The following is a 27,297-nucleotide window of genomic DNA, read 5'->3' as shown; positions in this document are numbered from 1 at the left end:
GCTCCCTGCTCAGTGGGGAGCCTGCTTCTCCCTCTCCCCCCTGCTCATGCTCTCTCTCTCTTCTCTCTCTCCCTCAAATAAATAAAAAATCTTAAAAAAAATTCTTCTACACAATAAAGCTATGAAAACTTCACTCACAAATTAGAGAGAAGGGTTACCAGGGACTTCTTGGTTTTGAGCGAGTCAGTCCGTCTCTGCCCTCCGCACTAGTCAGTTCTTGCTGAGATGTATAGGAATGACCACCCTGGAAAGGGGTCAGGATGGAGAAGGGAAGACTCTTTTATAGCACAAATCCTTCAGCAGGCAGTATCCTTAGGAAGGGGGAAGCTCTGAACAGCTAGAGGGCAGCAGAGAGTCTTCGGATGGGTTGCACAGTAGGGGCAGTAGGGAATACTGAATAATTCTTTGAGAGGAACAGACTGGACAGCACCAAGAGCAAATGTGGCCTGCTCTGAAATGCACAGCAATAGGCTGCTGCTTGGCATACCACGTGCATGTGCAGTAGATGCTGGGGACGGATTTTTCTGGGTGCTTACTATATGCCAAGCATTGTGGATTTAAAAATTAGGCATTACTTCTTGATGGTTAGGAGTTCAGCAGGGGAGAAACACGGTAAATAGTAGCATGGTATGTGAAAAGCGAGCCGTGCTTATAGTACAGAGAAGGGAGTGAATACTGTTAAGGAAGAGTTAAAGAAGGCTTCAGTAGGAGACTGTTGGAGCTGAGTTTCGTTCTCAATAATAAACTGGAATTAGCCTGGAAGGTAAGGCAGAGGATGACTTTGGGGCATCATATTAGTTCCATACTGTTGAGGCATACAGTGGGAGGGCAGGTGAAGAAAGAGGAGACCAGTCAGGTAGGTAAGAGGTCCGGAGGTTTGGATCTTATCATTTAGGTGCTAGGAAACTGTTTTCAGCCGAGAAATGATATGATTACATGTGCAATTTAGATGGGTTGCTCCAGAGGCAGTTTAGTTGGGAGGGGCAACAAAGGGAAGGTCCATTAAGGGGTAAAGTGTTATATTCTAGGTGAGCAGATGTGATAAAGTGGTAGCTAATGGAGACCAAGAGGCAAGAACAAGATGAGCTGCTCAAAAAGTGAAACAAGATAGCTCCCTACTGTGGACAAGATGCTGCCCACCCAGGATCCACTCCCCTCTCCCTCCTTACTAACAAGACCTAATTTTGTTCAGGTACTTGCTGCTCTGATACGTACACCTGACTAATACCATCTTGGACAAATCTGCCGTGATGATGGTTCTGGGACCTGAACCTCCTTGAGCACAGCCCCCTTCCCCTCCCACATTCTTTCCTTTTATGTAACCACACCCTTACGTACACCCTCAGGGCATGTTGCCCTTGATCTGCCCAGGAGACAGGACTAGGACACACACCTATTCTTAAACATTATCCTCTTGGTGGTTCCCTACTATGTACTCCCAGCCTCTAGGCTATAAAAATAGATCCTAAGGGAGGTGGGGTTGCAGCCTTGCTGCTGCCGAAGACATGCTTCTGTCCCTAAGTCCCCTTAGTAAGCCATTTTTGATCAAACTGAACTTGTCTGCCTTTTTCTTCGGTCTTAAAGCTCCTTCGGCCTTTGGAGGTCGTTTTGCATATGCCCTCGTTTCATGGAATACTTGCCAATGATTACTTTAGGAATGGGCATGTGGTCTGATTCTAGCTAATGAGACAGGAGGGAAGTCTACCAGGAGGCTCCCAGAAAGAGACCCAGGGGGAACTAGCAACTGTCTCTTCTGGATGTTGCTCTGTCTCGGTGCGACACACCCAGGACTACTGTAGCCAAACTGCCACCAGCCTGATAATAAATAGGACACCAGGAAGCAGAGCAGAGACAGAAAACCTTGATACCATGGAGTTGTCATGTTAACTGTCCCCGATGCCCCAAATTGCCCAGAACCCGCATGTTGGACTTCTAGCCTCTAGAACCATGAAAAAATAAATTTTTGTTTGCCATCCAGTCTGTGCTCTTTTATTGTGGCAATCCAAGCTGACTAACACAAGCACCTTTTGCGTAAATGTTAGGATTTGATCAGTGATGTTCTTTTTTAAATTTCATTTATTTATTTATTTTCCTCTTTTTTTTTTTTAAAGATTTTATTTATTTGACAGAGAGACATAGCAAGAACAGCAGGGGGAGTCGGAGAGGGAGAAGCAGGCTTCCCACTGAGCAAGGAGCCCGATCCGGGGCTCGATCCCAGGACCTGGGGATCATGACCTGAGCTGAAGGCAGACGCTTAACGACTGAGCCACCCAGGCGCCTCTCGATCAGTGATGTTCTGAAAGCATATTTATGCTGTTCCTCCCAGTATCTTTCAGGATAGTCTTCACAACCATCATGTTAACATAGTGCCTTAAAATATGTTGAAAAATTCTATGTTCTGATTTTCTATTTCTACATAACAAACCACCCTACACCTTAGTGGCATAAACACCACAACCATGTTATGATGCTCACAGATCCTGTGGGTCAGGAATTCAGAAAGGGAACAGAGAAGATAGCTGGTCTCTGCTACGGGATTCCTGGGGCCTCAGTTAAGGAAGACTCGAAAAGCTGGGGATGATCTACTGGCTAGGGGCTGGGACAGCGGGTTACCAGAGATCCACTTCCAACAAGATAGCTTATTTACCCACATCAGTGAGGCCCTTCCGGGACTGAGGACTGGAGGACCGCCCTGTGGGCTAGTCACATGACTTCTCCCAGCAAGGTGGTTGAGTTGCTTGAGTTCTGAGAGAGACCAGAGGGAGTGTTTCAAGACAGCAAGCGTTCTAAGAGACCTTTTTTATGGCCGAGCCTGAGAAGTCGTATAGCGTCACTTCTATAGTACTTTATTGGCTGAGGCTCTCACAAGCCCATTGAGATTCAAGGGAAAAGGACATAGATCCTCACTACTTGATAGGAGACCATGGGAGGAAAGTAAAAAAAATTGTGACCTTTTTTTTTTAAGCACCACACTTTTTTTTAAAAGATTTTATTGTATTTATTTGAGAGAGAGAGAGAGAGAATGAGAGAGAGAGAGAGAGAGCATGACAGGGGGGAGGGTCAGAGGGAGAAGCAGACTCCCCGCCAAGCAGGGAGCCCATATGGGACTCGATCCCGGGACTCCAGGATCATAACCCAAGCCAAAGGCAGTCGCTTAACTGACTGAGCCACCCAGGTGCCCCACCACACTCTACTTTTGAAGAATGCTCAGGAGAGCAACTGATTTCTCTGCTCCCTTCCAGTTATGGGGCTAGCTGAGGCGATGATACAGAAGATGGAGTAAGGCAGTCATGGGGGTAAGCCTGGTGAGGGGCACAAGTATTAAGGATGACGGCTATGCTTTTGACCTGAGAATCTGGACAAACAGTGGTGCTCTTTGTGAAGACAGAGAAGAATGGAGTGGGTTTGGAGCGAAAGATCATCTATCTGGTCTTATATGTACTGAGTCTGACGTGCCTGTAAGAGCTCCAAGAAGAAATATTGAATAAGCAGCAAAATATTTAGCTCCAGAGCTCAGAAGTGGTCTGGGATGGAGATATAAATTGAGACTCACTGGCATATAGACAGCTGGTAATTGAAGGCTTGGGCTTCATTTTCTGAGAGGTCTCATTCTTGTCCTGTGATCAGAATGGTATTCTCTTAAACAATTTACATGCTTAATAGTCATGCTTTATCTCTCAGGCAAATAAACTGCCTCTTAAGATGTTTTGCTGTGATAGCTATCAGTGAGTGACCTAGAGTACCTCTAAATGGCATACAAATTCAATTTAAACACTGAACAAATAAAAACATTCACCAACCAGACCCACTCTAAACTTGAGGGTCTACGTAATTGAAAGGATCATTATAAGTACGGCTTTTTTGCCTTCTCAGGATCTGTGTCAACCTTCACTTTTCACCTCTATATATCTAACCTAATACTCCTACATTTGATTCTAATATGTTTACTTCACAATACATTTGCTGCTATTTCCTTTAAATAAAAACATTTTGTGGATTAAAAAGTAGATACAGTACTATTGCTTAAATGTGGTGGGTACCTTTATTACTATTCTTTAAACTATATGTATCTTATATATACTCTTCTGTATGAGTGCTACATTTCATAATAAAAAAACATTTTAAACCACTCTCAGTAGCCTTTAAATCTGAATAAACTCAACATTTTTATTTGCAATGAATGATTTAAGACTGTGTCTACTTTATGAAAAAAGGATGTTAGTAAAATTATAGGTATTTATTATCACCACCACTAGCATGTTCAAAGTCTTGGATATGTGAGTGATATAAGCTTGAACAGATGCCCAGCAAACAATAAAACATGACATGGCATGTTTTATTAGCTCGTTAATACATGCCTTGGGTGCAATGTGAGGGACAGGTTGTGAGCAAATGTACCAATGAAATATACCCCAGAGTATCTTAATGCTTTTATACAGCACTCACTGTTTCACTTCTAAATCTCTTAAAATATATGTTTTCTTTTAAAGATAGTTTTTACACACACACACACACACACACACACACACACACACACGGGATATTTTTAACTCCAAAGAAAGGAAAATAAAGTTTTCCTATTTCTAATCTACAAAAGAAAACTTCCAATATGAACTCCCTTTCACTTTGAAAAGGTTAATTAGTTTCTTGGAACTCAAACTCACTGATTCTTTAGTTAACCTCCCTTGCCCACCTTCATCCATTTTTATGGGAAGAGTCTGCAAAACCCTGGGTTTCCCACATTATTTTGTGCTTCTATTTGCACATTGCACAGTGATGTCTCCGTAAGAAATACTGTATTCCTCTCTGGCCACCTGAGGATGACTGTCATCATGAGCAACATGGTTTTAACTATCACAACGAAGAAGTTCATGACCAACTAACTCCTTCAGTGGAAACAAATGGTCCTTGATTGTCCTTCATCCTAGGAAGGCAACAGTAACTATGACAGAAATTTAGGGAAAACTTGCTAAAAAGTACAAGACCACACTGGATGTCATCTTTGTATTTGGATTCAAAGCTCATTTTGGTGGTGGCAAGACAACTGGCTTTAGCATGACTTACGATTCATGAACCCAAATACAGACTAGCATGATGTGGCCTGTTTGCAAAAGAAAAGACCTCAAGAAAACAGTGAAAGGAACAGTGATTGTGCAGATTTTTCATGAGGATTAATAAGCTCTAAAAACTTTAAGAAAAGCACAAAAAACCCCACCCCACTGTAGATGCTTCACGAACAACCCTGCCATGGCTTGCCTGAAATTCCAAGTACCAATTCTCTGCTCTCTTCAGCCTGAGGAGGGTTGACAATCCAGTTACTTAGTTCCTAGCCCTGCAAGGCAGGGCTTGGGTCCTCAGGCTAGAAGCCTCCAGTCAACTGCTCCAGTCAGAACCCTCATGATGGGTTTGGTCTAGACCTCCAGGTCCCCATAGACTGTCTGGCTCTTTCTGACTCCAATTCACTATTGGTAAAGCTACCCTAAACTCAGTGGCTTCAAAACACTCATCATTTGTGTATGTGTCTGTGGATCACATGGATTCAGCTAATCTAGACTGGTGGCTCTGCTCTCACTGCATGTTTCTGGGTTGGCTGGAGAGGCTCTGTTCTGAGTGTTTCTCCTTCTTGTTTGAGAAGTCTAGCCAGAACAGGTTTTCTCATAGTGATCGCAGAAGCCTAAGAGAGCCTCCTAATTGGCCAAAGCAAGTCAAATGTCTGGGTGCAGAGTTCAAGGGCATGTAAGTACACCCTGCCCACAGTAAGAGAAGACTGCAGTTAAATGGCAAAGGACATGGAAACATGTATTACATTTCACAATTTCTTTGGTTCAGAACTCAGGAATGGCTCGGCTGGGTGGTTTCAACTTGGGGCCTCTCATGAAAGACTAGAAATACTATCATCTGCAGACAAGGAGACTGAAACCAACCTGTACAAATACCTTATATTTCTAATTATTGATTACTTTTTAAAACATATTTTTGTGCAATGCAGTACATTTTACGGGAAAATGCTATTTAGAGGGTACTAGGCATTAAAACAAAAGGCTGAGCTACATAAAGAACAGGTTAAAACATGATGAACGTTGACTCAATTCCACAAAATACACAGTGAGACAGTAAGAAAGCAGGAGACATAAACTGTCAATCACTGAATAAGTTGAGAGAGAGAATACCTGCTGAACTCCTGGGCCCTTACCCTACATGTGTTTCCACTGCCAATAATCTTGTCTGTCGCTTCAGACCCATGTTATTTCAACACTCTTCCAGCTGGCCTCTCTACTTCTAATTTCTTTGGCTTCCACTTGATCCTATTCACAGCTTCTACAAGAATCTTTATCATAGATCTTCTCATTGTATAAGATCCTATGGTGCATTTCTCTTACTATTTTAAATCCAAATTCCTTCAAGATCTACCCTTTGACTCATGGATCCCTTTTAAAAGGATCACCTTTCCTAGCAAGGCCCCTTTGCTGTAGCTCCAACTAGAACTGTCTCCACCTTAGTTCTCAACACATATGTACCCGATTTGTCCAGCACAGCTGCTAGCACATAATAGTTACTCAATAACATTTGTGGAATGAGCAGGCCTAGAATAATAACTGGGTAACCCTAAAACAAAATGATAAGTTTCTTGGTTTTAGTTGAGCCTGCGTCCAAGGCACGTGCATGCTGGTGTCATACGTATTTTCATACTACCGGTCTGTCTCGTGGCACTCACCTCCCCCCACTCTACTATTCGTCCACTGGGCGCCAGCTGGGTAGGCCTTCCTTCTGTTCTGTGGATACATTACGCTGATTCCTCCTCCTTCAGGCCTTTGCCTGAGTTGCTCCCTCTTCCTGGAATGCCTTTCCCTCTGTTCTTTTTTCACACAGTTAGCTGCTTTTTGTCATTCAGATCTCAGCTTGAAAGTTATTTCCTCAAAGAGAGGACTTCTATGAACATCCAGTCTAGAGTAACTCCCTCAATCCCTCACTATCACTTCTCCTTATTTAGTTCTTTGCTGTACAATTGTAACTCTCAGTTACTTCTCTTGGTCACTTATGTATATGATTGTTTAGAACTGGCCTCTCCACTAAGATGTAAGCTCCCTGAAGGCAAAGATGTCTTATTCACTGAGCACTTGTATTGCTAGTGTCTGCCAAAGCCAATGCTCAAAAGGTATGTTAAATGGATGAATACACTATGCCAATGCTCACAGCCAACTTCCCCATCCCAACAAATCCCAACAACTTCGAGTTCCTTTCTACTCTAACTTCTAAGACTCAACTTAAAAGAAAATTACCTCCTCTAAGAAGCTCCCTGAAACAGTGTTAACTTAATGCTGCACTTTCTCCTCCATATTTATCCTGTATAACATTCTCCATGTGGTCTTATGGGTAAATTGCTCTCCAGTGGTTTTCTGTGCTTGTTTTTCCTCTAAGCTATGTGTATCATCAGGTCCTTGAGGGCAGGCCTGTGTTTTTGGTTGTAGCTTTGTTTTGAATAATCCAGTAGCACTCAGTGTGCCGTTGTGCACATAGCAGCAGTTCAATACAAGTTTACTAATAAGCACTTTATCAAAACTGCCTAATCTAGCTCTACGGCTAATGTAGGATTCATGATAACAAACAATTCAACCAGAATCCAATGTGAAACACTTTATCTAGATTTCCCAAATTCAATCTCTTTATTATGTTGAAGTATCAGGAGATAGAATTTTACTCTTTCAGTTTCCATCAAAAAGAAGTATCTTCACTGAGATATAAATTACTACACATCCTCTGATTTCTGAGTAGATGTTGGGAGAACTGGCTGTTTGCAATTTTTTTATAAAAAAGATTTATTTATTTGAGAGAGAGAGAGCGCGAGAGAGCATGAGCGAGTGAGGGGACGGGCAGAGGGAGAGAGAATCTCATGGAGACTCCCCGCTGAGTACGGAGCCTGACATAGGGCTCAATCACACAACCCTGAGATCATGACCTGAGCCAAAACGGAGTAAGACACTTAACCGACTGGGCCACCCAGGCACCCTGGCTGTTTGTAATTTTATAATGAAGCTGTTTTTTGTTTTTTGTTTTTTTAAAGATTTTATATATTTATTTGAGAGACAGAGAGAGCGAGAGCTAGAGAGCGAGAGCTAGAGAGCACAAGTGGGGGAGAAGGAGAAGCAGGCCTGGGATCATGACCTGAGCTGAAGGCAGCTGTCTAAGTGACTGAGCCACCCAGGCGCCCCTATGATGAAGCTATTATTAACCATATTCATCAATGGGCCTATCACATATATCCCTATTTGTTTAATTTCAGGAAAAAATATCTATACAAAAATTATCTGTGGAATTAATAATCAAATAATGACAAATTCAGAACCCAACATATTTCTCTTTCAGTCTTAGTTGGGAAGAAACAGTGTCAAACTCAAAGATCACTTACAGCATATCGTGGTAGTGCTGACTACAATTTCAACTTCCTTTCCATATTCTCCATTCTATTTTTATTTTCCTAAACTTTTTGTTTCTTTGCCTAACCAAACTCATTTACCTATAAGTCTACAAAGAGGAATTCCCATATTACCTCTCTGGAGCTCTTGACTCTTCCATCTGGAGAGTCTGCCAACAGCTCATTAATCTGATTCATCTAAATGCATCTACTTCTCTCTATAACCAAGCCTCCCTTATGTCAAATCTGTCATCATTTTTTTTTTCCCCCGGTAAACCAGGTGCAAAACATTGGAGCCATTTTCGATTTCTTAGTTTCATGACTGAAGTACACATGGCAATAGACACACTAAAATAAGCATGTAGGGTACCAGCAACACAAAGGCACCATAAAAGTTATAGGAGGAAAATTTTATGTTTATTATTTTTTTAAAAAGTCATTACAACACAAATCAAAAAATAAAGTCATGAGGACTGGCCCTTCCACCATGATGGAGTAGCAGACTGGATTTACTCCTCCACCTGAAACCACTAAAACATTGGACAAAATATATGAAACAAGAGCTTTAATACATTGGAAATCAGGCAACAAATCACCATGATCTCTGAGAGATGGGAAGTAAATGAGTCTTATAATTGATCCAGCTGATTGCTGGAGAGAATGCCAGGTCACAGGAGAGCCTAACAGTCAGTCTCCTTGAGTTGAGGAGATGGTTCAGTGTGTCTAGAGAGACCAAAGGGGTTCAAATTAGGGATTAGTGTGCACAGGGCAGATTACTCAAGATAAGAGAGCTGCACAGAGAGCTCTGGAGATGTACAGAGGGTTTCCCTGAAATCTTCAGCATGGGTGCAACAACACGGTCAAAGTCTAAGGAAGAATCATACAGAAGGTATAGAGAGAACAATCCCTAGAGCTCACACAGGGCTGGGAATAGTCCCTGTTCCCACCAGCTGGAGTGGAAAACCTCATAATTCACAGGATATCAGTAGAGTACTCAGAAGGGTTTTGCCTTAGAGGTGGGGAAAATTAGTCCCACACTAAATGCTATTCTGGTACTGCCTAACAAAACTTAAAAGTAAGACCTGAAAAGATCAAACTTTTTCCAGTAACTTAACTGAATTCTAGAAGAACACTCGAGAATATTTATAGAGATGCAAAAATATCTGGAACCCAACAAAATAAAATTCACAGTGTCTGGCGTCCAATCAAAATTAACCAAGCATGTAGGGGTGCCTGGGTAGCTCAGGTGGTTGAGTGTCTGCCTTCAGCTCAGGTCATGATCCCAGGTCCTGGGATCAAGCCCCGCATCGGGCTCCCTGCTCAGCGGGGAGCCTGCTTCTCCCTCTCCCTCTGCCTGCTGCTCTGCCTGCTTGTGCTCTCGCTCTCTGTCAAATAAATAAATAAAATCTTTAAAAACAACAACGGCAGGGCACCTGGGTGGCTCAGTTGTTAAGCGTCTGCCTTCAGCTCAGGTCATGATCCCAGGGTCCTGGGATCGAGCCCCGCACTGGGCTCCCTGCTCCACGGGAAGCCTGCTTCTCCCTCTCCCACTCCCCCTGCTTGTGTTCCCTCTCTCACTGTGTCTCTCTCTGTCAAATAAATAAATAAAATCTTTAAAAAAAAAAAAAAACAAAACAACGGGAAAAAAAAAAACCAAGCAAGCAAAAAAAAGGGGGGGGGCAGGAAAACACAATGCATAATGAGAAAAATCAGTCAATTGAAATCAACTCAGAAACAACACAGATGATAGAATTAGTAGACAGGGATATTAAAACAGTTTTCGTAACTGTGGTCCCTATGGTCTAGGAGCTAGAAGAAACACTAAGCATGTTAAATAGAAATGTGGAAGATATAAATTGGTGAACTTGAATGAACACCAATAGAAATTATCTAAAATGAAATGCAAAGAGAAAAACACTGGGGAAAAAAAAAAGAATACAGCATCAGTAGGCTCTGGAATAACATTAAACAAGCGATTACACAAGTAATTTGAGTCCCTGTGAGAAGGAGAGAGGAGGACAGAAAAAATATTGAAGAAATAATGACCAAAATTTCCCCAGATTTGACAAAAACAAACTCACAGATCTAAGAGGCTTAATGAACCCCAAGCACAAGAAACATAAAAAATATGACACCAAGGCACATCATAATTCAAATGCTCAAACCGATGGCTAAGAGAAAATCAGAAACAGCATGAGAAAATTTAGACACATTATGTACAGAGGAACAAAAATAAGGACCGCAGCAACTTTCTTGTTGGAAACAATGTGAGAAGACAAGGAAGCAACATCTTTTAAACACTGAAAGAAAAAAATTTGTCAATCTTGAATTTTATATCCAGTGAACATATCTTAAAAACAAGGTCAAAATAAAGATGTTTTTCAGACACAAAAGCTGGAAGAATTAATCACCAGCAGACCTGTACTATAAGCAATGTGGAAAGAAATCTTTTAGGAAGGAGGAAAATAATACCATATGGAAATCTGGATGATTGACAGAAAGAAATGAAAAGCACTGAAGATATTAACTATGGGATAAATATAAAAGACTTAAAAAAATTTAAATCCCTTTAAAATATAATTGAATGTTTAAAGCAAACACAGTAACATGGTATTGTGAGATTTATAATGTATATGGAAGTTAAATATATGAGAATAACACAAAGCCTGAGAGGGAAGAAGTAGAAATAACCTTTTGTAAGCTTCCTACCCTATAAGTAACAGTATACTATCACTTGAAACTAGACTGTGATAAGTTAAAGATACATATTATAAACTCAAGAGTAACCACTAAAAATGTAGCAAAGAGTTGTAGTTAACAAGTAAAAAAGGAGGCAAAATGGCATTGTAAAAAATAATGTAAGAGAAGGCAGATAGAGAAGAAAAGGGAAGAAACAACAAATGGGATAAATGGCAAACAAATAACAAGATAGCAGACTTAAACTCAACCATATCAATAAACATATCAAATGTAAATGATCTAAACACACAAATTAAAAGGTAGAGATTGTCAGACTGAATAAAAGAGCAAGATCCAAATAAATGCTGCATATAAGAAGCCCATTTTAAATATAAAAACAGTACAGGATGGAAAAGATATACCATAATTTTAATCAAAAGAAAGCTGGAGTGGTTATATTAGTATCAGATAAGGTAGAGATCAGGAAAAAAGAAAAAGCAACATAAAGAATATTACTAGGACTAAAAAAAAGGTCATTAAAAGAAGATAATGATAAAACGATCAAATCATCAAAATAACATAAGGATCCTAAAGGTTAATGTGCCTAAAGCAGGGCTTTGAAATACATGATGGAAAAACTGATAGAACTATGGGGAGAAATAAAAAAAAATCCACAATTATAGTCAGAGATTTTAACACCCTTCTCTTAGTAACTGAGAGAATGAGCTGAATGAAAACCATTACAGATATAGAAGACTTCAATGACACTATCAACCAATCTGACTTAACTGATATTTACATAACACCGCATAAAGAAGAGCGTGAACATTTACCAAGATAGATCATATCTGGGTCATAAAACAATACATTTAAAATAATTCAAATATAAAATATGTTCTCTAACCACAATGGTATTATAAATCAATATAAATATATTTATATAATATAAATCAATAACAGAAAGACACCTGGAAAAATCTGAAAACACTCAGAAACTAAATAACAAGGGCTTTAAATAATCTATGAGTCAAAAAAAAAAATCAAAAGAGAAATTAGTAAGTAGTTTGAATTGAATGAAAATTTAAAAACAATGAAATTTGTGGGATGTTACTAAAGTAGCACTCAGAGAGAAATTCATTGCACTAAATGTCATATTAGAAAAGAAAACAAGTCTTGGGGCACCTGGGTGGTTCAGTCGGTTAGACCTCTGTCTTCAGCTTGGGTCATGATCACAGGGTCCTGGGATCGAGCCTCATGTTTGGCTCTCTGCTCAGCGGGGAGCCTGCTTCTCCCTCTCCCACTCCCCCTGCTTGTATTCTCTCTCTCTCTCTCTGTGTATCAAATAAATAAATAAATAATCTAAAAAAAGAAAAAAAGAAAACAGGTTTTAAATAAATGATTTCAGCTTAAAAAACTTAAAAAAAAGAGGGAATAAAACCAAAGTAATCAGAAGAAAGAGTATAGAAAGGTGAAAAAGATAGAAAGTCAGTGAAACCAAAAGCTGGTCCTTTGAAATCAATAATATTGTTAAGCCTCTTGGCGGGGGCGGGGGGGGGGGGCGACTACCAGCATCAGAAATGAGAGGAGTGACATCACTATAAATTCTTCATATATTAAAAGGATAATGTGGGGATATTATTAAGAACTTTACATTAATAAATCTGACAACTTACACAAAATAAACAGTTTCTTTATAAGGCATAAACTACCGAAGTTCACTCAAAAAGAAACACATAACCCTAAATAGTCCAATAGTTTTTAAAGCATTAAATTTGTAATAAAAAAAAAACAAACCCAACATTCCCACAAAGAAAGGTCTGATGGCTTCACTAATGAATTCTATCAAACAATTAAGGAAGAAATAACACTAATTTTACAAAAAAAAATTTCAAAAAATAAAAAAGGAGGGGTGCTTGGGTGGCTCAGTCAGTTGGGAGTCTGACTGTCGGTTGTGGCTCAGGTCATGATCTCAGTTGCGGGACTGAGCCCCGTGTTCGGCTCCATGCTCAGCATGGAGTCTGCTTATCCCTCTCCCACTGCTCCTCCCCAGCAATTTATTTTGTAATAATATCAATGCAAAGATTAACAAAATTTTAGCACATCATATTCAACAATATAAGAAAAGGAGACTGCATCAAGATCATATGAGGTATACTCCAGGAATGCAAGGCTGGTTTAACATTTGGTAATCAATCAACTAATTCACTATATTAATAGACTAAAAGAAGAAAACCTAAAAGAGAAAACAAAAACAAAAAAATATGATCACCTCAATAGGTGTAGAAAAAAAATTGTCAAAATTAACATCAATTCCTGATAAGAACTCTCAGGAAACTAGGAATACAAGGGAACTTCTTCACTAATCAAGAGCCTCTATAAACAAAAACAAAAACAAAAACCTACAGCTAACATCACACTTACTGATGAAATACTGAATGTCTTCCTCCCAGCATCAGGAGCAGGGCAAGAATGTCCATTCTCAGTACTTCAACACTGTTGGGAGTTCCAACTGTTGGATCTGAGATTTTGCTTTACCTTATATACAAACTAATGAGTTAGCCTGTGACTGTTTTAGGGATGCTAAGAGAAGACACAAGACTCCTGGATCAGAGACAACGGCCTTTATTATTCATGGCACAAGAAGCATGTACATCAGCATATTTGTGTTGGCTACCCTTGGTCCCAAGTCCTGTAGGGGCAACAATGTGGGCTCAGATGGAAGCTATGCTTTAGTAGATGTGTGTTACAGCTAAAAAAAAAGCCACTGAATTTTGGGGATTACTGCTTTTATAGCAAGCAGTAAGCAAGCCTGGTTTTTGGAGTAATGGATATGTTTATTATATTGATTGTGATGATATTTTCACTGGTGCACACATATATCAAAACAGATTGTGCAATTTAAATATTTGTAGTTTACTGTACATCAATAAAGCTATATCATTTATTTAACAACTATTTTTGGGCTACTACTACTGTGTTAGGCACTGTTCTGGTATTGGGAATACAATGGTAAACAAAATCCCACCTCCCATAGGGCTTATATGCTTGTTGGAGAAACCATAAGAAAAATATCAAATGGTTACAACTGTGTTAATAAGATAAAGGGAATTAAGTAGGGTGGCTACTTTGGATTGGGTGGGAGGCTCGTCTCTGAAAAGGTGATATTGATGTAGGTATGAATACCAAGAAGGGCTAACTATGTTAAAGTGGAGGAAGAATACCCCTAGCCCTTATTATATTAGCTTTCCAATTCTTTTCATATACCTCTAATCTCCCGTAAATCATCATAATGACCACTGACGAATTAGCTTTATTTGATCATGTAATTCCTTTGTTTAAAAATCTTCAATCCCTCTCTTATCTCAAGTACTAAAATCTGGTTTTAGCTTTATATCTGGCATTGCAAGTCTTCAAGCATGTGGCAAAAGCTACCTTTCCAGTATTCTTATGATTCCTTTATTCTAACATGGATGAAGCCCTGATCTTAAATATGCCTCCTGACTTTTGATCATGCTGTTTCTTCTGCCTGGAAAGCCATCCTTCTCCATCAATAGACATCCTTCCCATCCTTAAATGTCCACTGCATATATCACATTCTCCTTGATGTCTTTTCTGATTTCCACAACCAGATGTGACTTTTTGTTCACATTTTCCTCCTGTTATGTTTTTCAATGGACAAAACTCATCTTGCTCATCTTTTTATTGTATTTTAGAAGGTGGCATTGGGCTTTGCAGGTAGGAGCTAATCTATACCTTCCTGGTGGACTGAATTATCTTATTTTTATATTTTATTTGAAAGCTGCTAAGGGACTAAAGGAAGATAAGCATAAAAAAAAAACAATAAATGGAGAGAAGTTATCTTTCCTACTTCTCTCTCTCTCTTTTTTTTAGAGATTTATTTATTTGAGAAAGTGAGAGAGAACACAAGCTGGAGGGGCAGAGGGAGAGGGAAAGAGAGAATCCCAAGCAGACTCCATGCTGAGTGTGGAGCCCAATGGGGGGCTCAATTTCACAACCTTGAGACCATGACCTAAGCCGAAACCAAGAGTCAGACGCTCAACCAACTATGCCACCCAGGTGCCCCTTTCCTACTTCTCTTAAGAGAATAATCTACTGAAAGTATAATATATGCTTGGAAAAAAATAGAATGGATCTTTGTAATTTTAGTGACTCTGTTAAAACCAGTTCTTTTCCAAGAGAACTGGATCCTCTTTAAAACCCTCTCACTTTCCTGAGACTGGAGCCAAGCCAACATGAGCAGAATCTCTGAAGATAGGAAACAGGTGTGCTGTTCCCCATTTCAACACCAGAATGAGTGTTGTAGAGGACCTTAACTGGATTCTCAAAGAAGGAATAGCAGCAGGTGGGAAATAAATACAGAATCAGAAAAAGAGTGTGTAGGGGTCTCTAAGACCACCCCAAGGTTTGATGCCTTGTTAGGAGGACTCACAGGACTCAACATATAGTCAAACTCACAGTTTACTACAGCAAAAGGATACAAAGCAAAACCAGGAAAGGGAAAAAGGTACATGAGATGAAGTCCACAGGAAGCTGGGCACCAGTTTCTAAGAATCCTCTACCAGTGGAGTCACACAGGATATGAGTGATTCCTCCAAGAATTAGCACATGTGATAACATATATGAAATGCTGTCTACCAGGGAAATTCATTGGAGACTCAGCGCTCACTTTTTTCGTAGGGGTTGGTCACCCCCTGTCTAGCATATACCAAAATTCCAGACTCCCAGAAGGAAAGCAGGTATTCAAAATAAACCACATTGTTTGCAGAAACAGTTTGGGCACAGTGAGCCTCACTTATCAGTTAGATGACGGTAGAGACACTCCTAAAATCCAAGTTCCCAGATGCCAGCCAAGGGCCAAGCTTATAAGCAGGCTTTCCTTTTTTTTTTTTTAAAGAATTTATTTATTTTAGGGGGGAGGGGCAAAGGGAGAGGGAGGGAGAGAATCTCAAGCAGGCTCACCCCTGAGCACAAGCCCAACTCGGAGTTCCATCCCACGACTCTGAGATCATGACCTGACCTGAAATCAAGTTGGATGCTTAACTGACTGAGCCACATAAGCAGGCTTTTCTAAGGATAGCAAACTTTTTCTGCATAGGAATATACTGAAAATATTCTTACTGTTGATTAAAAAAAAATCTTACTTTCAGATTTTTTTTAGCAAATTGTGTGAAATAGGGCAGAGTTATATACACTAAGTTCATCACAGTATTGTTTAAATTCATGAAAAAAGGGGCACCTGGGTGGCTCAGTCATTAAACGTCTGCCTTTGGCTCAGGTCATGGTCCCAGACTGAGCCCCACCCGCATCAGGCTGCTTCTCCCTCTCCCACTCCCTTTCCCCTTTCTTGTGTTCCCTCTCTCTCTCTCTCTGTCAAATAAATAAATAAAATCTTTAAAAAAAAAAATAAAGTCATGAAAAAAAAGAAAACGGTATCTAAAAATTGTGGAATGGTTCAGTAAATTATAGTATAGTAGTAGGGAGAAATATTAAATAGCTATTAAAATTAAATTTTGAAGACTTTTATTTTATTTTTATTTTTTAAAGATTTTATTTGTCAGAGAGAGAGCACAAGCAGGGGGAGCGGCAGGCAGAGGGAGAGGGAGAAGCAGGCTTCCCGCTGAGCAGGGAGCCCGATGCAGGACTCCATCCCAGGACCCTGGGATCATGACCTGAGCTGAAGGCAGATGCTTAACTGACAATTTTGAAGACTTTTAATAACAATTTTGAAGACTTTTAATAACAAATCCTGGGGAATAAATCAGAACAAAAACTTTTATAGAATAATAACTCTAAAATGGGAGAAATACAGAATGAAATCTAGAAGGAAATACAGTGAAGTATAATCATGATTCATTTCTGGGGAATGGCTTATATAAAATAATTTTTATTTTCCTCTTGACCTTTTACTGTGCTTTCAATTTTTTATTTAATGAACATGCAGATACTTTTCTAATTAGAAACAAGGTATAAGATAATTACGTTAAAAAGATTTTAGATATAAAGGTCTGTGTAAAATATTTAGTGGGTACAGTGAGCAACATGAATACAATGTACAAGGCAGAACTTGACTGGGGAATTCTGAGAATGGTAAACAACCACTGCATTTAAAAGGCAATTTTTCTATTTAATCTGCTTTTTTTCAATTAGCTAACAACAACAAAAACAGGTAGAGGGAGGGGAAAAATTACAAACACTAAAGAAAGCACAAGGAAAAAATGGCTCACACACTAGCAAACACAAAAATAAAAACACTATTTTTCTTTTCCTTTTTTTAAAGATCTTATTTATTTACCCAACAGAGAGAGACACAGCGAGAAAGGGAACACAAGCAGAGGGAGCGGGAGAGGGAGAAGCAGGCCCCCTGCCGAGCAGGGAGCTCGATGTGGGGCTCGATCCCAGGACCCTGGGATCATGGCCTGAGTCGAAGGCAGACACTTAACAACTGAGCCACCCAGGCACCCCAAAAATGTTATTTTTCAATGGCTAGAACAAAGGATGAATTTCCAAAATTACTTCGAATGTTTACATGATCACAATTTACCTATGACCTGTCAAGTATTCCTGACACAAGTCACCTCAATTTTAATAGTTTAAAGGAGGATTAGGTAATTACTCTACAAACTCCTTCTGGAGAAGGTGGTTTTGAACATGTTCAGTTATAATTCCCCTCCATTTGCTTTTCAAGCATCTACCCTGGTCACAGAGCTACGACTCCACAGAAAGCTATTTTTGTACTACCCAGGTTCTCCATCACTGCATTAAGTAGCCATATAGAAAACAGACTGCTATTGTGTTCTCTTCTCCCTAGGGAGATGAAATGGTTTGCAGCTGATTTTAAATCACAAAGCAATTCTTTTGTGTGCCGAATTGGCCCACGGCTACTGAGGTTGTGCCACTCACTTCCCACATGACCTCCACTTGCGGCTGCTTCCCAATCGAGCCAGAACAGGAAAACCTTGAAGGCTCTCCATGTGGGGCAGTGCTCTCTCTGCCTCTGAAGTGAGTTCTGGGCCAAGTCCGAAAACCCAAATTCTGAACTGCCATCGCAATGGCCAGCACACTTAAGAGGAGGGGGAAAAAAGCCAGAATTTTTCTGGTTAGGAAGGGAAATGTGGTTAACCGAAATTGGACCTGGGGCACAAACGGAGGCATCGAGAAGCTCTCCCGCAGCTTCGGTTCAACTATGCATTCTGCTTCCGTTATAAAACAAAACACAACAGAAAAAACACAAAACCAAAACAGCTCTTTAAATGGTTTGGCTATATTCAGAAACGTAATTGCTTAAAGAAGGTCTCTAGAGCTTTAAAGGGCTGTGTTTGAGGGGATGGTAGGGAAAGAGGGCAGATGAACAAAGCAGTGCTACAGATTCTTCCGAGTGAAACCAGCTAATCAAAGTCAGCAATTAGTGCTTGCTAAGGGGCAGTGCACGTATGATCAACAGGCCTTCAAAGACTTTTGTCGCTTCCTCTTTTCTCTCTCCCAGGAAGAAACAGATTATGTGGGACTTGGGAGTCAAAAAACCTGGGTTCAGATCATGTCACTGTGAAACATGCATCAACAAATAGTTTCCAGACACTCTGCTTTCCTGCCATTTGTCATCCCTGAATTTCAGGCTTTTCCTCTGTAATATGGGCATACCAACACATGTCACCCTTGTCATGGGTGATTGGAGAGAAAGAGAGTATGAGCACACGATAAAGTGCTATCTAAGCATTTATTATTGTTGTTGTGAGGTCTGCCTGACATATAGAAAGTACTTAACAAATGTTCACAACATTATTATTATTATTTAAAGATTTTATTTATTTATTTGACAGAGAGAGAGAGAGAACAAGTAGGCAGAGAGGCAGGCAGAGGGAGAGGGAGAAGCAGGTTCCCCGCTGAGCAGGGAGCCCGATGTGGGGCTCGATCCCAGGACCCTGGGATCATGACCTGAGCCGAAGGCAGCGGCCCAACCGACAGCCACCCAGGTGCCCCTGTTCACAAAATTATTAACAAATTAGGCTAATTATAGTGGACAAAGAGTAAGAGCGAATAAGTAATAAATCAAGAACCCTAAAACCAGTAATAACACTTTTGTCTAAAAATTGTTACTTAACTGTCAACTATTAATACCTTACATGGACCTAAGTTGAACATCTTGGAACTATCCCAGGGGAGAGCAATGCTTCAACCACCAGAAGAGGTCACTATAATCATCATACATGGTGGGATCTCAGCTATGGCACAGGGAGGCTAACAAATCGGGTTTCATTAACGTATAGAGGCAAAAAGTAAGAGGTGAAGAGTCTGAGCTCTGAAGTTCAAATCTCAACTAACAAGTGGTATGACTGTGGGCAAATATTTAATCTTTTCTAAACCTCAGTTTTCACATATGTAAAATGGGGAAATGGGGAAGCAGTAGTATCTGCTGGCAGGATTTCTGTGAAGATGAAATGAAGCAACACAGATGAATTACTTACCATGGTGTTATGTGCTCAGCTCTCACCATCTTCATTATACCCTATATGAGGCAACTTCTTACGAGTGGAACTAGACCAGGAATCCTCCATTCTACAGTCTGCTATTCACCCTTAGCTATGGTAGTGAAGTTCGCTAGGTTTTTGAAAAATGCAACAAAGGGGGACCCACTGTGGTCGTATATCCTGTTAGGCCCCCACATAGCACTATGCTGCTTAGGTGAAGCTAGATATGCCTACTGGGAACTGTGGTTCCTTGAACCAAATGTTAGCAGACGTTCAAGGTACAATTCTTCATATTTTACTTACCATTCTCTGAACCATCCAGAGTCCCTGGGTTATACTTCTAAATTTCTTACCCAAGTTGCTCATGCCCTATGTTTCATTTCCAGTAAAATCTTTCTTTTTTCAAATGGAAATGTCAAAAAGCCTAAGATGTGCACACGTGCATATTTTCTCTAAGTTGCAGAGGGTGAAATCTTGCTAATACAGATGCTAAAGAAGTTAGAATAATGAAACACTAAGATAGGAATCCCGTATAACAGTATATACCATGGTAAATGATGGTGGTGGTCAATGAGGCAATTGCTTCACATTCAATATCCTACTGAAATGAAGTAACTGCATTTTAAAGAAATAAAACCTAACCCATAAGATGTCCTGTTAAATGAGTCAAAAACCCTTAATTCTAGATCTATATAATTAATCAAAATGATCCAATTGCACAACCATCCCACTTCTTATCACAGAGAATTTAATAATGCAGTAAATTCTGGATCTTGGATATAAAAGACCGTCCTGCCTCATGCCCCCCAGAAGTCGTCTTCTTCAGACCAGGTCCACTCTGCGGGGACGTGGGAGGCCCCTTCCTCTGGGGGCGAGGCCAGGCCCAGCCACCTCAGCGCAGGCTGCCTGTCTAGCCTGCCTGCCCGGTGACAGTGCTACCAGCCAGCCAGCCGCATCCTGGAGTCTACTGGGCTGCTGCACACTGAACAGACTGTGAATCCAGCCAGAGGATAAGAGGTTGTTTTAATTGGCCAAATCTGCGATGTACTAAGCGTATGGCCATGAATTTGTAGCCAAAACACTAATCTAAAAAAAATGTCACGTACAATTTAAACACAAAACAAGAAGGACATTTTCGCTCATCATTTCTAGTTTCGCCATGAGGGTTTTTAACTCAACATTTTAGAATGAATACCAAATCCTTACCTTTGCTGAAGTAGAATTTTCATGGTATACTCCTTGTACCAAGTCCATAAGAGCACTTGCTAAAAGTTCCACGACCTAAAAAACAATAAAAAACATTAAGAGAAACAGTTATACAATTTTTGCCCCCATTTCTACCTCAGAATGCCTCAGAAGGCTTAGTAGCAAGGCAATATTTGTGCTTGATGGATAAAATGGGGTTATATACAAAGATCCTGGCAAATGGCTTTGCCCACCTGGATATTAGAGCTGTGATCCAATTTTTTTTCAGGCATAATTCAAGAAAAAAAAAAATCTTACAAGCATAGCATTGAACTTAATATACATGAAAATCCAGTAATAGCCATTCTGAACATAAGCTTAAATTTCAGATACCTAATGAAATCTTAATTCAATTTATTTTCTGTATGTTTATTTCTGTCAGGTGGATACTTTTTCAATATCTCCATTCTGGGAGTCATTACAATGCTAATTTTCATACTTAATACAGAAAGAAAAGCAAAAGCAAAAGAATGGTTAACCTTTCAAATGTGTTCATTCTGTTGTACTTAAAATGCACTGTGGCTATATTTGGTGTAGGGCCCCTGGGTCAAATGTACCATAAACACTGAAAATTTTTACAGAACTGCAATAGTGAAATCATATTCATCAAATCTGTATTATTTCCAAGGCTCAGGCTATTAAAAAAAAAATCAAGCAAAATCAAAAGCTTTGAACTTGTTCCAGAATGTAAAACAAGCAGAAAACAGTCTCTTTGGAACTACTGTACAATTTAGAGTTGTTTGCATAAACCACCTTAATTCGGGAGAATAGAATAGTGGTATTTGCTCTAATGTTCAATGCAGTCGTTTCAAACAGGAATTCCTAAAGCAGCCCCAATCGCTTCTTATGAAGTCTTAATATCTTGTATGTTTAGCTTCCTATATTATGCAGTTCCCGTATCTGATTCCCACTCTCTGCTTCCTAAAATTTAGCTCCATTCTGATTGAATTAAAGGATTCTGTTTCAGCTTTTATCATTCTTGTAACTGAAGACATTATTAAGCCAAAGGATACAGACCCAAACAACAAGATACTTTAATCTCAGGTACCCTAGATTTAATAAACATTTTCTTAGAGGCAAATTATATTAATTTGTGGGAAGACTTGCTTTAAAATTTTAACACATGGTCATTTATCTCCAAATTTATGTTTACATTCATACTGTATAACACAGACAAGGTTGCTGATATGGAAATTTTGCTGATTAAAGGCATTTTTTTTCTAGCTCTGCAGATGGGTTAATTTGTAAGACCTATACAAAGTCTTTTTTTTTTTTTAATCACATTGCCCTTTAGGTAACCAAATACTTAAGAAATATTGTAGCAATATGAGCTGTAGAGGAACTAGAAGGACAATGATCCTACAGTGTTACCAGATGTGTTGAGTTATTTAAGTGGGGAAGAAAGAAAATGAATGGATTTTTTTCCCCTGAAGGTATCAGATAAGCCCTATTCCCAAATCCAGGAGGATAGAGTATCGCCAATAGGTCTATGAAAGATTGTAACTAAATGCACAGCATCAGATTGGATTACAGTTTATACAAGCAACATCCCAAGATCCCCCTGATGGCTGGACACGTAATACAGATCAATCACTCACTAAGAAATGTTATGGTTTTGAAACAGTTTGAGCTCTGAGACCAGCACTGGTAAAGTGAAGAGGGATTTATAAAGAGAAAGTCCAACACTCAATGTCAAAATGATGGCATGAACTTTTAACAATGGCTCTGGATAACTAGACTATGCCTTTACTTCCTTGAAATTCCTGACCAGGCAGAAGCAACGGAAACATTTTATTCTCTCACTCTTTTTCTCTTTAATGTAATTAGCAAATATAGACAGACCTGCACTTACAAGTTCATCATTTATAAATGACCCATACTTCCAAATAAGCCTTACTTATTTGAGCAGGATACACCTCCAAAGCCAATGACGATCACTGAGGAAAAAGCTTTGGACTTCCTTGGGTTAACAAGTCGAGGAAGGTAAGAAATTATGAAAAGCAGGAATAGCCTAGGGGAGCTGAATGTTTCCCAGGTATGGGTGACTTACTCGGTGTACACGTAAATCTCTTTCCATTACTTGAAATGCTGACTTTACTTTTAAAATTATACAAAAGAGAGATGTGTTTATCATCCTCCTGTAAAGCTGTAATATTTCTAGAAAGACCACAGGACTACCAGCTACACATACTTTAACAAGACCACTTAATGATCTGAACCTTTTTCAATATATGGCTTACTAACATAGGCATTCACCTGTTTTGACACATGATGTACTTAAATATAAGAAAGCACGTGCTTTTTTTTTTTTTTAAGATTTTTATTTATTTATTTGACAGAGAGCAAAGTAGGCAGAGGGAGAGGGAGAAGCAGGCTCCCCACTGAGCAGAGTCCGATGCAGGGCTTGATCCCAAGACCCTGGGATCATGACCTGAGCCGAAGGCAGACACTTAACTGACTGAGACACCCAGGAGCCCCAGAAAACACCTGCTTAATGATACTTTTCTCCCTCAGATTCTTGTGGAGTGATTTGTTCCAGCAACCAAATGGTAGCAAGGTTAGTGGCAGCCAGAGAATCCAGAAGCCTAATTGCCAGATCTCCTGGGACTAAGGGGCCAAGTCCCCCACTTCTTGGTGCTCTAGATAAGATTAGGACTTCTGTTCCTCAGGCCCAGGGGGGACAAGCAAATTCTTTCTTTCTTTCTTTTAGATTTTATTTATTCATTTGCGATAGAGAGAGAGGAGAGAGCAGGAGCGGGGGGAGAGGAAGAGGGAGAGGGAGAAGCAGACTCCCCGCTGAGCTGGGAGCCTGACGTGGGGCTCAATCCCAGGACCCGGAGATCATGACCTGAGCCGAAGGCAGACGTTTAACTATCTGAGCCACCCAGGCGCCTCACAAATACTTTCTACTACAAAAAGAAGATAGACTAAAAGAGCGTCAGTGTTAGCCACTCTTGGGAGCCCAACAAATTAGAGGACTGTAATGAAACAGAGCAGAGCATTAGGAGCCAGGGGATCTAGATTCTACTTCAAGGCTTACTACTAATTCCATTGTGAGATCTGGTGCAAACCGATTAATTTCTCTGAGTTTGGGGTTTTCTCAAATATAAAAATGAGGGAAGTTGCAAAACATAACTTTTTAAGGTCCCTTCCGATTCTGATTCCGAGCTTCTAGAAATGCAAATCTTAGTATTTATAATTTGGCATGTAAATTTGAAAACTGCTTTTTTGTAAACTTTGAAGAGTCATTTCTGCTCAGACTTTTATTATTTTTTAAGATTTTATTTCTTTATTTGAGAGAGACACAGCGAGAGATCTAACATAAGCAGGGGGAGGGGAGAGGGAGAAGCAGGCTTCCCACTGAGCAGGGAGCCCGATGTGGGGCTCAATCCCAGGACCCCGGGATCATGACCTGAGACGAAGGCAGACGCTTAACCCAGGCGCCCCCAGATTATTATTTTTATCTGTTCTCTTCACATGGACCTTTCTATCTGAACTCTGATTACTTTGTGAAAGTGCACCCAGTCCCCCTTGGTTTCAATACCTGGAATCATAATGATATATAATGGAAACAATTTCCATTTTCTGAACCATTTCTGTTTTTTAAACCATTATAACTGGTAGCCACCCCACCAGCTTACAAAAACGTCCTCCACGGGTCAATTAAAGGTCAACATTGCTGAGTTCTGGGTCTTGAATGGCTCTAATGCTTGGGAAGAATTTATACTATCGGATTTAGAATGATATCAGGTTTAAGTGCAAAGTTGAGTCAAACAAATAATGGCTCTAGTTGGCTGCATCGCTTCCTCTCTACTGAGTAAATACGTAGAACACGCTGAAGAGAATCTGTCACCATTAATGTAAAGTTTACTTTAGCTGTCTAGAGAGTAATCAAATAGGAGGTAAGTTTCTTTATTTTCTGCATTTCTGGAGGGTGCAAGAATGGCAGAATTGCTTACCTGCACGTGCGGTACAACAATGCTTTTCTCTCCAATTTGTCCTGTTGAAATCTGACTGTACAGCAATGCTGTATCCTCTTCCCCCCATCTTCTGAGTAACACCCTAGATCTCAGCGAGCCAGAAGTGGTAACTGTTCAGACTGTCAATGTTCTGAGCTGGCTTCTTGGGCCACCTTGTACGGAATTTATTATTATTATTTTACTGAGGTGTAATTGATGGAATGAATTTCTTAAACGGTTAGAGGACAAATTTCATCAGTCTCAGGGGAATATGTAATTGCTTCATTCTTTATCTTTTGGCAAGGGTCACTACAATTCAAAGATTTTTCTTAACTGAAAAGCAAAAGCAATACATATGCACTCACAAGAGGCGTTGTGGTGATATGCCCTGAGCTGACTAAAATTCTTATCATAGAAAATAGGAATTGGGAGAAGTAGGGACGGTAAGAGAACAATGACCAAATAACATCCTCACACTGCTATACAAAGATATCTGTAATGTCTTAAGGAAAAGAAAAAAGCTGGCTACAAAACAGAATAGCACGATAGGAATTTTTAAAACAAAATGAGGTCAATCTATGTGTTTATATATGCCGAGAAAAAAGTCTGAAAGGACAACAAAACATTAATAAGAATGATAATGTGTTAGTGGTAAGCTCCTGGATGATTTTTAATTAAAAAATGTTCTTTTTCGGGGCGCCTGGGTGGCTCAGTCCGTTAAGCGTCTGCCTTTGGCTCAGGTCATGATCCCACGGTCCTGGGATTGAGCCCCGCATCGGGCTCCCTGCTCAGTGGGAAGCCTGCTTCTCCTTCTCCCTCTGCCTGCCGCTCTGCTTACTTGTGCTCTCTGTCAAATAAATAAATAAAATCTTTAAAAAAATAAAATAAAAAATGTTCTCTTTCAACTTTTCCGAACTGCTTAAATTTATAATTGCTAAACTTAATAATGGCTTAAATTTACAATGTACTACATTTTCTGCCTTTTATTGTACTGCTTTTATGGTCGGGTAAAACAATAAACCTATTGCCATGGGCTGGGGTGGGGACTTAGGAACATGCTCTGCTTTTTGTCTCGGAGAGCCTTCCTAAGCTGTGTCCACAAACTGATTTCTGGAATATATTGATCAATCAATAGTCCTCAGATTAGCAAAAATAAGATCAATAAGTGGTGGTAAGCATTCTGTGCGGACAAGTTGTGCCTCTCTCAATGAATGTGATCGAGGAGTACTGTCAGTTAGCATTTCACAAACGGAAGAGTCTGAACTGAGTTGTAGATGGTTAACTAGTAAACCAGACCACTTGATAGGAGCAAAGATCGCCTGTCCCAAATTATAAGTAAAATACAGCTATATCTTTAGGAAAATGTTAACTATCAACTAATGTGGCTCAGTGAAAGCTCAAGCCAGCATAACCTATCTGAGTTGACACAGTAAGGTAGTAGAGTTGTATTTTAACTCACTTAAAAAAGGTTGTTATGTACTTAACTTGTTTGGTATATAGAGACTGTGGAGGCTATTACAGATTTATAATCATCTTTCAAAAACTTGCGCCGAAAGGGTTATTTTAATGACAGTTTTTACTACACTGTGGAATGACAAGACAACGTGTGATCCATCACTCTATTTAGGAGGCAAATGAACACACAGCCCCTCAGCCTTTACTACTCTTAACAGCTGCTAGCAAAGGAAGCAGTCATGTGTGTGCACGCATCTGCAGTGCTGATGGCATTAATTACACACAAATTTATTGCACCCCCTCCCCCACCTCCAGGAAGAAACAGCAATGCATGAAGCAGTAGCAAAGGTAAACTGCCCTTGGGGAAGAATTAATTCCCATATACATCTTGGGAGGAACAAAAGAGATTTAGCATAAATATGTCCTTTCCAAAGAGCTTCGATATTTGAAGGGATATAGTCAAGATTTTTTTTAAGCCACAAAAACTATATTGTCAGTAAAAATGTCTTACAGAGAAGCACTTCTATAGAGAAAGGATGCCGAAGAGCCTGCTAATAGTAACCAGGGCAGTGAGCTTCACTCTTTCTTTAGTTCCTCTTCATACAAATGAAACATTTGAGAAACGCATTTAAAGATGGAAAGATTTACTTACATCACCAAGGTGAGGTAGAGGAACTGGTGAAGGAGTAGCGCTCTCCCACAGAGACCAATAATAACATCTAACATTTGTAAAGCACTTTATCATTTACAAACTGGGTTTAAGCAAACGACTTTGTTCCAGGTGGATTCAGTCCCCAGTGCTCAGCCAGCGCTTTCAGGCTGGCAGCCTCAGTGGAGAAGCAACCTCTGAAGAACACAGGGAGCAGCGCAGTGGCCAAATAAGGGGTAAATCTACTCACCCACCACCTGGGCACAAACAACCCAGATGAGCCCTCATCTGCATGCTGATTAATACAAATGAGTAGCTTTAATAAAGCCATTGATGAAGTCTAAGCAAGAATGGTTCTCTCCACTCCTTCCTATGAGACAAGGACCAGGTTTAATGAAGACAATGATGAAA

General features: G+C 39.9%; 1 protein-coding gene across 3 annotated transcripts in view; it reads right to left on the bottom strand.

Annotated features, from left to right (window-relative positions):
- PDSS2 (decaprenyl diphosphate synthase subunit 2) overlaps positions 1-27,297 on the bottom strand; it is a 267,411-nt gene that overhangs the window by 82,032 nt on the left and 158,082 nt on the right. For all 3 annotated transcript variants that reach the window (XM_032408135.1, XM_032408134.1, XM_032408133.1), the window contains exon 4: positions 20,785-20,859. In XM_032408135.1, the coding sequence (XP_032264026.1) occupies positions 20,785-20,859 (75 nt within the window). The remainder of the gene's footprint in view (positions 1-20,784; positions 20,860-27,297) is intronic.

This window comes from Phoca vitulina, unplaced genomic scaffold (genome assembly GCF_004348235.1).
Source record: "Phoca vitulina isolate PV1807 unplaced genomic scaffold, GSC_HSeal_1.0 scaffold9, whole genome shotgun sequence".
NCBI lineage: Eukaryota > Metazoa > Chordata > Mammalia > Carnivora > Phocidae > Phoca > Phoca vitulina.
This window is presented reverse-complemented; position numbering and strand designations above follow the sequence as displayed.